Consider the following 13207-nt stretch of genomic DNA (forward strand, 5'->3'; position numbering starts at 1 on the left):
ATTACAAAAAGAAATTCAAATTTTTATCAGTCTTCCTTTCAGTTTTGCATGTTGATTATAAACTAACCCTTTATGGTCCACCCACCAGATATTCTGCTAATTGTATTTATATAAACCATTTTAATTAAATAAAATGCAAATAAAACAGAAATACGATAATCAAATGAATAATTGCCGCTATATATGCACCGCATTGCACACACTAAGTTTAAGTGTCATGTTGTTTATAACACAGCATTTGTCTGTTTAATATTAATGTCAACTAAATTTTTTTTTATTCTGTACAAATCATGGGTATTCAGCTAGTATATTAAATGACTTTTGGCTCATAAAAATCTTATAGGTCTTAGGTTAGGAGTACAAAACAGTTTTGCACTACCTGAATAATTTTTAATGAAGATGAAATAAAGTAAGCCACACAAAAAAGTATTCTCCTAAATTCGGTATAGCTTCCAGTTGAATGGCTGAATAGTTAACTTCCAGATTACCAGTGTTTCAAATGAATTTGCATTAAAGCATATATTAAGATGTTTTCTTTTTTTGTTTACCACATTATACTGATGGAATATGACATCATGATGAAAGAATTTCATGGTCATTGGATTGTTTTTTTTTTGTTGTTGCTAATATTGCAGACATCTGCAAAAAAGAAATCACTTTTAACTGTAATGAATAATATTTTTAAAAAAGAATCAATCTTAACACCTTTTATGAAGAATTTGAAAAATTGTCTGAAATTAAAACAAATTTCATAAAACTTATCAAGAATAAACACTAATCTATAGTATTATTTTCTTTCAAAATACAATTATTACTTTGTCCAACAACATTAGCAATACCAGCTATGTTTACTGAATGAATACAAATGAATCTTAAAAGCGACAAATAAGTTGCGTGTTTATTAGCGATTTATGCATAAAAGTAAAAAAATATGTAAAAAAAAAAAAAGAAGATATTTTGGAGTTTAATGTTTACAAATGTATTAAATTGAAAATAAAAAACATGCTTTTATTTTACATTTCGATTTACCATGTAATCAAAGAACAATATTTTTGTAAATAATGTGCAAAACTATTTATTTCTTTTTAAAGATTTAAGTACAAGTTTATAATATAAGATATGTTCGTGCTCTTACAAATGATATCAAATTTGACAGAAATGACATTTTGTTGGTGAGTCAAAAAGCAAGGGATACTGTGTTATGCTTTGGGGAGACCAAACTTTTTTTCCTAACGACAGGCAACTCATAGGGATTGATTGGCACAATAGAGGACAACACACAGAGAGAAACATCCATGCTGACTGCTGTGATACCTGGCTGATGGTGGTTCAAACTAACAGCAAAAAACTATTGTAGATGATTTTCATATTGGAACTATGGTGTGCAAGAAATTAAAAAAAAATATATGTATATATATCACAGAAGGGGACCATTTAAAAAGGTATAATTTGTAGAAACCCCTAGGTTAAAAAGTTTTTTGGAAGTTTTTCGTTTTGGTGATTGTAGCTGGTGCCAAAAACGTACTGATATGAAAATGTTCCCAATAACTGCAAGTCTAGCAAGGATTTAACTCCAATGGATGCCAATCCAAACATTTGTTATTAAATCATAATTTACAATACAAAACAATAAGCAATATTACAACAGTATTATATAACTTCAAAACACATATTTATTGTTAAAAAATATCACAGTGGAGTAAAATAAATTCACATTAAAAAAGTTGAACAACTGTTGGCTACATTTTTTGTGTAAACTTGGCATACTGTAAGGATAAATTTAATCCAACTATTGGACCAATAATACTTAACCAACTGATTATATAATTTGAAGATTTGCAGGCTGACATGAGATCTGCTGTATAACAAGGATGAATCATAAAACAAGGTATTCCAAGTTTAGGATGTTCTTGCTGAGTTAACATGTTCCACTTATTTTCAGGTAAATTGCCATAACATTTGGGTATTTCATTCCAAATTTCATCCAAAGACAGTAATTTACCATCCTCATGATTTGCATTGAAACAAAGAACAGGGACAGAATAACTCTGACTGTAAATAATATGATAGACAAATATTTTAAACGACGACATTTGCTCGATTTCATTGCGATCAATATCGGGAATATCATTATCTTTATTGTCAGGTTTCAAGATTCGTTTTTCTAAATAAACCTCCTCTTCTGGACCTTTTTTAATACTTTTTAAAACCCATTCATCACCAAGATTTGATGATATTGATACAAATTCAGATGCAAACTTCTTAAACTGCTCATATTGCAAGGTCATTTTCTACAGCTTTTAAAATCAATCTGAGTTTTACAAGATATCAAAATTTTACAGTCAGCCACACAAAGACTTATACTCGATGTCACAATTTACAGAAAATAACAATTTTCTTATCAGTGAGCCACATATAAATTCCTTCTTTATGCCAGAATTTACAGACAGTCACACATAGATTTCTAATTATTTTAAAGACTTACAGAAAGTTGCACATAAATTTCCATTCGATGTCAAGGTTTACAGAGCCATTCACATATAATCTTTCACTAGATGACCAAATTTAGAGACAGTCACAGATAGACCTTAGTGGATACTAAAAGTTCCTGTCTTCTAATGAAAACAATTCTGTAGCACACAATCACGAGATAGCCTATAAAATATGAACATAATTATTTAGTTCCAGATGCTTTTAATTAAAAAAATATTAATTAAAATTACTAAATTACTATTAAAAATTAATTAAACTCTATAATTTTATTTGAAATTATGAAGTTTAATGATATATCAGTTGATAGTTAATACCATCAGCACCAGTTTATGTTTAACAGAATATATCTCAAAGTGACATAAACAAAAAAAATTTATCTGAAAGGAATTTTGGAAATTTAACAAAACTTAAATTTCCTTGCATATAAATTTCTAATGGCGTAAACAACAAATGTATATAACTTTTACGTATTAAATGGAATTACGTATTTACGGAATGTATTAAATTATTTAAAAAATAAATTAATGGTAATTTAAAATTTGCATAATTTACTATTTTTCAGGGTGGAACTTAAAAAAGGGTTGAATACAAAGTTTAATCACACAAAAGCTACAACAAACTAAACTATGCTGAGCTTAAACCATGTTGCAAATACAGTAGAACGCCGATTATCCGAACTATTTTTTAGAACACTTTTTAACTTATCGGAAATTTTTCTAAATTTAGAAAAATAAATAATAGCCACTACATCAGAAGACCATATTTAATTCAGTTGATTCATTTAAAAAGAATAAGGGATATGGCTGCTCAAAAAAGAACACTTTCTTTGAAACAAAGGTCTTTTCTGGATTTCCTTTGCAATGGAAAATAAAGAAAAATGTTAAATCAGTAAATTATAAAAAGCTGAAATAAGATTTAAAAAAATTCAAAATGAAAAAAAAAAATTTAAACACACCAGTGCTATTTTAGATAGTACTGCCAGTACTAACCCTGAAAAAAGTGTGAAGGGAAGTTGGTGCATAAATAACAATCATTTAAACTAGATTTTAAACAACTTTCCAATTAACCAAACCACATTCGGTCCCGAGCAGTTCGGATAATCGGCGCTCTACTGTAATAAACGGTGAAACCAATGGAAAAACCAGTATAACAAATAAAAGAATATAAATAAAAGATGTCTTAAAAGTAGCTACATTGAAGTTTAAAGGTCTTGTGCTAATCAAACATACATAATAATCTGAGTTGAAACCATAAAACACCTTGTCTTCAATTCTGAAACCCTACAATTATCTTCTCAAAAATCAACATTTCTATATTTTAATTGATCTCGTTATATGTTTCTTTTATTCATGCATTTGCTAGTTAGATATTTTTAAAGTATTTTTAGACTTTATAGTGCTAAGATAATGTGGCGTAACTACCACTATAAATATTGAATACCAATTCACTAGTGTATAAGACATGTTAACTTAATTCTATCTAAAGGTACCTTTTGATAGATGAAGGTTGGCATAGTCAATAATTAATTGCCCTCATTGGTGACCTGCGAACGTGATATGAACTTGCCAACATTGATGGATGCTGCACATTAATCAGTTGATTCGCTTAAAAATATACTGCTCAAAGAAAAAATCTGGTTAAGTAAAGTCTCCCGGCCAATAAACAAAAATTAAGAAGAAAAAAAAAGAGCAAAATGCTATAAACAAAAATTAAAGGTAAAAATGAAGAAAATATAATGAGGAAAAATTGATATAAATAAATAAACAGCATGAATCAACTAGTGGAATCTGTTCATCGAATTCTATCACAGATAAAATTCTAGAAGGGGAGTAATGTGGCGTAACAAATATTGAATACCAATTCACTAGTGTATAAGACACGTTAACTTGATTCTACCTTGTGGTACCTTTTGATAGATGAAGGTTGACATAGTCTATAATTAATTCCCCTCAAACAATCAAAATTTATAAATGAGATAAATTTAAAAAAAAGGCATAATTTCTTATTAGCCAACATGGTTAATTTAAATTTATCAAGGAAGTAAATAAATAAATCACAAGAATCAGTAAGAATCACTTCAAACCATTGTAGGGAATCAAATTTTAACTCTTATCATTGTCAAATATGACAAAAAAAAGTGTAACAGCCTCCTGAAAGCAATAATCTTCAGAAAAAGTTTCCTTTCCATAGTCAACAAAACCATGATGACTGAGTATGAAAGAGTGCATATCTTGCATTAATTTTTGAAGTATTCTACCACTATCACTGCCTTATCAGCATTTACATATTAAGCACGTTCATCTTCCTTTATCCATACATACAATCATTATTTATCTTGAATAAATTTCATAACACCAATCGAAAAAAAAAATACACAAAACATAACTAAATAAAGGACTTGAAATCTAAATATAAAACCAACGAAACACCAATGTTCAAACACCAACTGTTTTTGAACTAAAATTTTGACTTTAAAATTAAATTTTGAATTTGATGCCTAAAAGGTTATATTATCTCTTTTAAAGCTTGATTGATTGATTGAATGTAGGGTTTAGTGGCACAAGGTCCAAATGAGGACATGCTGCGCCAAACAATATGGTGAAACAGTTCAAACGTATGAGTGAATGCGGAATGTTAATTGCAGCACAATTAAAACTGATAAAACAGTACAAAGTGAATAAAACAAGATAAAAGTATGAATACAGTATAAAACGCGCGAAATACTAAGTAAAATGAGCAAAGGTGATAAGAGTGTATAAAACAGTAGATGTGTTAAAACTTTTATATGCAGTTAAAAATACCAACGGCACGTAAAAATGCAAAAATGTTCGGATGGTGAATCCCATCCAACAAATCTTGCATGCATAAAATAGAACTTCCAAAAAAAGCCTTCTTTCCTTCTTTTAAAGCTAGTAAGTATTATAGTCATATTATAAATTTGGATTTTTGGTATATTATAAGCAGGATAAAAACTTAAACTATACCAAATTTATAAAATTCATAAAAAAAAAATCAAATACTTAGGGAAACAGAACCAAGTTAAATACAAAGAATACTTCCTAATGTAAATTTTAAATGTTTGAAAAATAATATTAGGATATTAATTGCTCATAAATTCAAAGTCAGAGTCTTTGTTACATTTTTGTTACATTGACATGCAAACGGTATGCAAATTATATTTTGATAAAGGTTTAAATAACAGTTTCAATAAAGTTAACTCCATAATAATAACAAAAACATTCTAAATGAAAAGAAATGCATGAATCATAAATGAAATGCATGTTCAATTCAAGTAAAAATGTCTTTTTTTGAAATACATAAACCAATGTTTGCAAAATCTTGAAACCTCGTTCTGAAAAATTAAATTGTTGACGATAGCTTCTGTTCAAGTTTTTTTTCACGTACTTCGTAAATGTATTTTGGCTTAGGTTTAACTAAAAGTTAATTACATAATAATTTTGAAAAAAAAAAAAAAACATTTTAACATACACATTATTTATATAATGCATTTTAAATTCAAATTAAAACTTCTCTTAAAAAAAAAATTATTGTTTGTAAAATCTTAAAGCCTGAAATTTCTTTTAAATAGGATAAGAATAAAACAAAAATAATTAAATAAATAAACTCTCTGTGAAAACAATCTTAAAGTATCTGCAAAATCGTAATATCCCTTGATAGATAACAGAATGATTTAATTCCAAAAACATGAAACATTTTTAAATATCTTTGACATGCATGAAAAACAATAAATCCCGTAAATGTGCGATATTTAATTTAAATTGCGTGAGTGTAAAAGACGACAATGGCTTTTAAAAATGTGTGAACACCAATTCCATAAGATTTTTATGTCTTGTGAATTTGAATTGTGCTGTTATTTTCAAATGTGTGAACTTATCACAAAGTGTAATTTTGAAATTACATGAATAAAAAAAGAAATTTGCAATTTGCATATGAAATGCGGTCTATGTGAGGAGCCATAGACTGTATGCGTGACTCGTAAATTAGTTTGACTTATAAATTAGCTTAGTATGAATAGTAAACTCGATAATTTGAAAATAAGATAAATCAAAAAGGATAAATCATATGAATATTAGGTGTAAATCGTGATAAACCACTTAAGTGAATGCAAATCATGATGTGTGGTTCGGACGACTTAAGCACGAATCATGATGTCAATTTTATGAATTATTTAATATTTTTAATCATTGAGCGAGTCAAAATAATTGTGTCGTTATTAATTAGAAAAAATGAAACTTCCTTAGGAGCCAAAATTTTAGTTAAAAAGAAACTGAAATTTCAATATTATTGTATTTCACCAAAACAAAATCCCACCCGTTAATTTTAAAAACTTATTAGCAAAGTGTAAGAATTCTACTGTGTGCATTGCTCCATTGAAAAAGGAGTTGCCACACAGGAAAAAAATATAATTGAAGTAAATATAATTATAATTGAAGATAACATAATACACCGCTGAAAATTATAGTCACTCATGAGAACATACTAAGCTTCACTACCTATGCCTAATTTAATTTACCAAAACGTCAAAAGTAATTGTCCAATTCACAAACTTTAAAAAATCCCTTTAAAAGTAAGATGAAGAAATTATAGTTATAGCTCATTTTAAAATAAAAAGTCGATAAGCTAAAAAGACATCATCAAATATCAGTCAGAAGTAATTAAGACGTATCAACACCTGTTAAATTTGGTAAGTCTAAGAAACATGAATATCAACAGAAATCGAATCTTATATAATAAAATTATCAAATGTAAAAAAAAAATTCGAAAATATTAATATTTATCAGAATTACTAAAAATGTAAAACTTACATTTGAAACTTACGTTACGCTCAGCTTATTAGGTTGTCACAGTAGTTTTTCCAAGTAAAGTGGACGCGAGTAATTGTACATTGTCAAAATTAAACATAAAACACTGATTGAAATTACATAATGTTAATGAGATAGTGTCGAAAATTAAATTTTTACGAAACTTCGCTATTTGATTGATTGTCTAGACAATAACAGCTGTAGCTGTCACTTATTTATTTATTGATGATTTGTTTTTTCCCTAAAACGTTTCCGGTTTTCCACTTCTGTAATTTTTTGTGCAAATTAAAAGTTACAGAAATAGGAAGCCAAAAGCGTACATCCTTCGAATATCAAAACAATCAATCTATCAATATCTTATGTAAACAAAACACCCACTAAAAATCCAACTAAAGAATTGAAAATCAATGGATAATTTAAGTCTACAAAAAGAGGAGCTTTCTTCTGTTGAAAGTATCTTTAATGTTTATGAAAAAAATTTAACTTTCGAAGATAAAATACCAATTTGTGGCCATTTTAAAGCTAATGTTTGGTTACCCACCCCTTTCTATGTTACATATGATACTGAAAATATTCCAGCCTCCGAAATCGGTGCTGCGATTTCAGATACAAATAATTCCAGAGCTGAAACATTTAAAGTGGAAAATCTGCCACCTATTAATTTGTTCTTCGAATTTCCTGATTCCTATCCTTCAGAGACATGCCCAGCATTTTTGCTGTCCTGTAATTGGTTATCTCTTCCTCAAATATCTAAACTGTGTAAACATCTAGAATCGTTATGGGACAAAGATATGCCGGTGTTGTATTCATGGTGTCAATTTCTTGAAAGTGAAGTGACTGAATTTTTTAAATTTGATCACTGTCTTGATGTCTCAGAAATACTGTCTCATAAAGGTGGCTGTAACTTTCAGAATTCTAAAAATTCTGTAACTGAATGTAAAGAATCAAACAATACCATGTCTAAGGATTCTTTTATGGCCTTTAAACCATCCATTTCTGGGGGTGATGGCTTAATTGATGTAAGAGCTATTAATGATATGGCAGATGGTAGGTCTTTGATCAATTCATTAAAAGCATATGATAACTATAAAATTGCTGATATTTTCAAAAAGAAATTCCATGAATGTGATATTTGCATGACTACGAAGTTAGGGGCAGATTTTGCAACATTTAAACTGTGTAAACATTCTTTTTGCAAAGAGTGTCTAAAAGAGTTCTTCGAAGTTCATATTCGTGAAGGAAATGTGAATTGCTTGAACTGTCCAAGAGAGAAATGTAATTCTCAAGCTGATGGGACTATGGTTCAACAAATTGTTGACAAAGATTTATTTGAAAGGTATGATGATATATTATTGTCCCGAACTTTGGAAACTATGGCAGATATTGGTTATTGTCCTCGCATATCCTGTCAATCTGCTGTACTTATTGATATGAATGACCGAATTGGAAGATGTCCTCAATGTATTTTTGCATTTTGCCCCAATTGCAAAATGGCTTATCATGGTGTTGAACCTTGCATTTTAAGATCAGAACAAAGGAAAGCAATATATGAGCAATACATCAGCGGTGATTCAGAAATGAAGGAACAACTGGAAAAAAGGCATGGAAAAAGAGCTATTCAAGCTTTAGTTAAAGCTTTTGATGAAGATTCATTATCAGAAGCTTGGAAGATTGCTAACAGTAAAAGTTGTCCTTTTTGTAAAGCCAGCATTGAGAAAAGTGATGGATGTAATAAAATGACGTGTTTCAAATGTGCTACCTTTTTCTGTTGGAAGTGTATGAAAATATTAGAACCAGGCAATCCTTACTTCCATTTTAATGCTTTAAATGCTAGGTGCAATCTTTATCCAGAGGATGAGTTATATAATCAATTTGAATTAGAACCTGGAGAATTTTAAAATTTTTTTAAAAAGTTGTTCTATATTTCATATTACAAACTACCTACTGATTAGCTTGTAATCTAATTTTAATATGTATTATAGGGGTGAACAACCTGCTGGAAAAGGTTATAATTTTAATAAGCTTTAACCTTTAATAAGCCTTTTTAATAAACTTAAAAAAAAAACAAGTAAAATATTTAAAGGTACAGGATAAAGATGTCAAGTTTTTATTGTTTAAAAGTTTTTTGTTAAAATTGTTAAGTTCACAGGAAAAACTAAAAAAATTAATTTTTACCCAACGATAACTAAAAACCTATTTTAATTTAAATTTATTAAAAAAAACAAAGAGTGCAAAACTTTGAAAATACCATGAGCATATTCTTCAAAAATTATGGTTAATTGGCCTTTTTTTTAGACAAACTATTGTTTTTATTATATTAAGAAACATTTAAATTGTAATAAATTCGTATTAAAACTAAATTCATAAAGGCCTCCGAAATATAGATTTTATTCTTGCCACCTACATCCAAAAGGTTGTGCACCCTATGTGAAACTGTTTATATACCAAGAAATTTTAGCCTGAAGAGTTCCTATATTTTCTTTAATTCATTTTTTAATACAAATTTATCTATGTTAAGGAAACAAAATATATATGGGTAGGTTTATCCTATAGATATTTCAGTTTTTCTTATTAATTATAAGATATTCAACATGACCTTATTAGATGTTTTCCAAAGAAAAAGTGGAAATGGTGACTTTCCATTCTTTATTTGTTTTATTTTTTATTCTTAAAATGTTTATATAATGTGTGTATATATCATATATAGAACATATAAGAATAATTTTTTATGATTACGTTTTGCGGTCTCTCGTTGTTAAATCTGTTAATTTCAAATCTTCAGGCGCTTGGTAAGGAATTAGTTTCCGAGGAGTTATTTTTTTTTGTTGTTGCTATTTATTGTTAGCTTGTTTTTTATAGTTATTAATTTTTACATTTTTGCATTAACTGATGATTTTTTCTCTTCTTTTGCTAATTATAAAATATTAGCTTGCTTTTTGTTGTTAGTCATTGATTAAGCTTTATATGGAATTTTAAAAGACTTGAAATCTTCTTTTGAAAAAAAGAAAAAAGCAATCTTTTCTTATGGAGAGTTTTATAGGTAAGTTCTTTTGTTTCCTAGAAGCAAATATAATTCAGAAAAAATCAAATTATTTTCATTATAAAAAAATTCACGGAAAATAAAATGTGATTTCTTTACATAAAAAAAAGAACAGTAAATATTATAAAACATACATATGATCTTTTTCAGAATCAATGATTTCATGCTTATGTTGACTTTTCCTTCCTCCACTATACACCAATGTGGGATAAATTTAAATGCATAAAACTATAAAAAAAAATGGTTGCATACAAAAATCCGTGTCTAAAGTAAAATATTTTTGAGAATCTGTGTATTTTTTTTTCTTACTTAAATTTAATAAAAAAAATTATCTTTTTAAATTTAATTTTGTTTCATTTAGTTAAAAAAACCATGTTTGTTAAAATTCATAAAAAAGAAAAATCTACTTCTCAAAAATTATAATAAGAAATCAGCCTACAATTAGTATCTCAAATCATTAGAAATGCTCTAAAAAAATCTTGTTCTTTTCTGTATTTTGCTCAAAATTATAGAAAGATAAAAAATATAAATATATAATATATATAAAAAAAAATTGGAGCTTTGTTTTCTTTAATGCCAATATTAGCCACTTTTCTGTCCCTTTTTTTGCTAACTTATGCCCCTAACTATCTTAGAGCAACCCAGTTTCCATGACAATGGCTGCAATCCAGTCTCTCTGTCTTTCTCTCCAGTGCCAACTTGAGGTGAAACAAAGTATAGAAAGTATTATAGCTATACTATAAATTTTTATCTTCGTTTAAATATAAGCAGGATAAAAACGTTTCGTTTAAATATAAGCAGGATATTATACCAAATTTCTAATATTAATAAAAAAAAAAATATTTATGGAAGCAGAACCAAGTTGAATACAAAGAATACATCCTGATGTAAATTTTAAATGTTTGAAAAATAATATTAGGACAGTAATTGCTCATTAATTAAAGCTTAGAGTCAATGTAGCATCTTTTGCAACATTGACATGTAAACGGTAAGCAAAATATATTTTGACGTAGGTTACAATTTTAATAAAGTTAATTCCATAATAACAACAAAAACTTTTTAACATGCATTAATACAATGCATTTTCAATTCAAATAAAAATTTCTATTTGTGAAATCTATGAACTATTGTTTGCAAAACCAATAAGTCAATCATAATAATTATGAATTTTTTTTTAACATCTATCAATATAATGCATTGTTTGTAAAATCGTGAAACCCGCTCTGAAAAATTATATTGTTGACCATAACTTGTGTTCGAGTTTCTTTTTTGTTTTTTTTTAACTTACTTATTAAATGCATTTTGATTTAGGTTTAACTAAAAGTTAATTACATAATAATTTAGAAGAATAAAACATTTTAACATACATTATTTATATAATGCATTTTAAATTCAAATTGAAACTTCGCTTCCAAAAGAAAACTTAATTATTATTTTTAAAACTTGAAGCCTGAAATTTCTTCTAAATAGAGCTAGAGTATAATAAAAATTAAATAAATAAACTCTCTGCAAAAACAATCAAAGTATAATATTCCTTGATAACAGAATGATTTAATTCCAATAACTTGAAACATTTTAAAATATCTCTGACATGAATGAAAAACGATAAATCCTGTAAATGTGTACATAAATCTTATTAGATTTTTAAATCTTGTGAATTTGATTTCGTTTGTTATTTTTAAATGTGTGAAAGAATCACAAAGTGTAATTATGAAATTACACTAATACAAATTTTGATATGCTACTTGCATATGAAATGCGGTTGATGTGGGGAGTCGTAGACTGTATGTGTGACTTACAAGCAGATATTAAATTGTGATATATAACTTGTAAATCTGTTCAATATGAATAGAAAAAACTATCATTCAAAAATCAGATAAATCACATGAATATTAGTCATAAATCGTGATAAATCACTTATATGAATGCGAATCATTATGTGTGGTTCGTAGACCACTTTAGCACAAATCGCGGTTTACTCATTGAGGGAGTGAAATAAACCGTATCGTCATACATTAGGAAAAACGGAACATTCTTAGGAGAAGCCAAAATTTTAGTTTTTTTTTAAACTGAAATTTCAACATGGTATTTTACCAAAACACAATCATCCCTGTTAATTTTAAAAACGTATTGGCAAAATTTAAGAATTATTTTGATCATCTTGAAAAAAGAATTCTCAAAGGAAAAGAAAGAATATTTTATCACATAATTCAAGTAAATAAATAATACAATTCACTACTGAAAACTATAGTCTCTGAGGAGAACATATTATGCTTCACTTCTTATGCTTAAAAATTAGTTTACCAAAAAATCAAAAGTAATCGTCAAATTTACAAACTTTAAAAGTAAGAAGAAGAAAAAAATACAGCTCATTTCTAAATAAAAAGTTGATAAGCTAAAAAGACGTCATCAAATATCAGTCAGAAGTAGTTTAGACACCTGTTAAATTTGGAAGGTCTAAGAAACATGATTATCAATAAAAATTGAATGTTATATAATAAAATGTCCCCTCCAAATGTAAAAAAAATTCCAAAATACTTATTTATATTAGCATTAGTAACAATATTTTATAACTTACATTTGAGAATAGGCTCAGCTTATTAGGTTGTTAGAGTAGTTTTTTTCAGTAAAGATGGAGGCCGACGCGAGTAAATGTACTTAGTCAAAACTAATCATAAAACACTCATTGAAGTTACATCATATTAATAAGACAATTTCGGAAACTAAAAAGTTTAGCAAAATTTCGCTATTTGATTGATTGTCTAAACAGTAACAGCTAAAGCTGTCATTTATTTATTTATTGATGATTTGTTTTTTTCCCTAAAACGTTTCCGGTTTTCCACTTCTGTTA

General features: G+C 27.5%; 1 protein-coding gene and 1 pseudogene across 5 annotated transcripts; one reads left to right on the top strand and one right to left on the bottom strand.

The window, feature by feature from the left end:
• Positions 1 to 1059: 1059 nt before the first annotated feature.
• Atg10 (Autophagy-related 10) lies at positions 1060 to 13187 on the bottom strand. Of its 4 annotated transcripts, none has more exons than XM_087153682.1 (2): positions 12935 to 13187; positions 1060 to 2655 (listed from the first exon to the last, which is right to left on the bottom strand). In XM_087153682.1, exon 2 carries the CDS (start codon positions 2286 to 2288, stop codon positions 1740 to 1742), a length of 549 nt encoding a protein of 182 aa, XP_087009808.1. In that variant the 5' UTR covers positions 2289 to 2655; positions 12935 to 13187; the 3' UTR covers positions 1060 to 1739. The 4 variants fall into 4 exon arrangements, with proteins under 4 accessions (XP_087009808.1, XP_087009810.1, XP_087009809.1 ...); XM_087153684.1 differs by lacking the exon at positions 12935 to 13187 and adding an exon at positions 7333 to 7662; XM_087153683.1 differs by lacking the exon at positions 12935 to 13187 and adding an exon at positions 7320 to 7564.
• LOC107439387 (E3 ubiquitin-protein ligase RNF14 pseudogene) lies at positions 7641 to 10697 on the top strand (annotated as a pseudogene). Its single transcript, XR_015429889.1, has one exon. The product of XR_015429889.1 is annotated as an E3 ubiquitin-protein ligase RNF14 pseudogene (transcript).
• Positions 13188 to 13207: the final 20 nt, after the last annotated feature.

The sequence above is a fragment of the Parasteatoda tepidariorum genome, chromosome 10 (genome assembly GCF_982258835.1).
Source record: "Parasteatoda tepidariorum strain Cologne lab strain chromosome 10, Ptep-v5.0, whole genome shotgun sequence".
Classification (NCBI taxonomy): Eukaryota; Metazoa; Arthropoda; class Arachnida; order Araneae; family Theridiidae; genus Parasteatoda; species Parasteatoda tepidariorum.

Excerpts from the sequence above, each read along its gene's own strand:
- Atg10 (XM_087153682.1), bottom strand. The coding sequence starts at position 2,288 with ATGACCTTGCAATATGAGCAGTTTAAGAAGTTTGCATCTGAATTTGTA.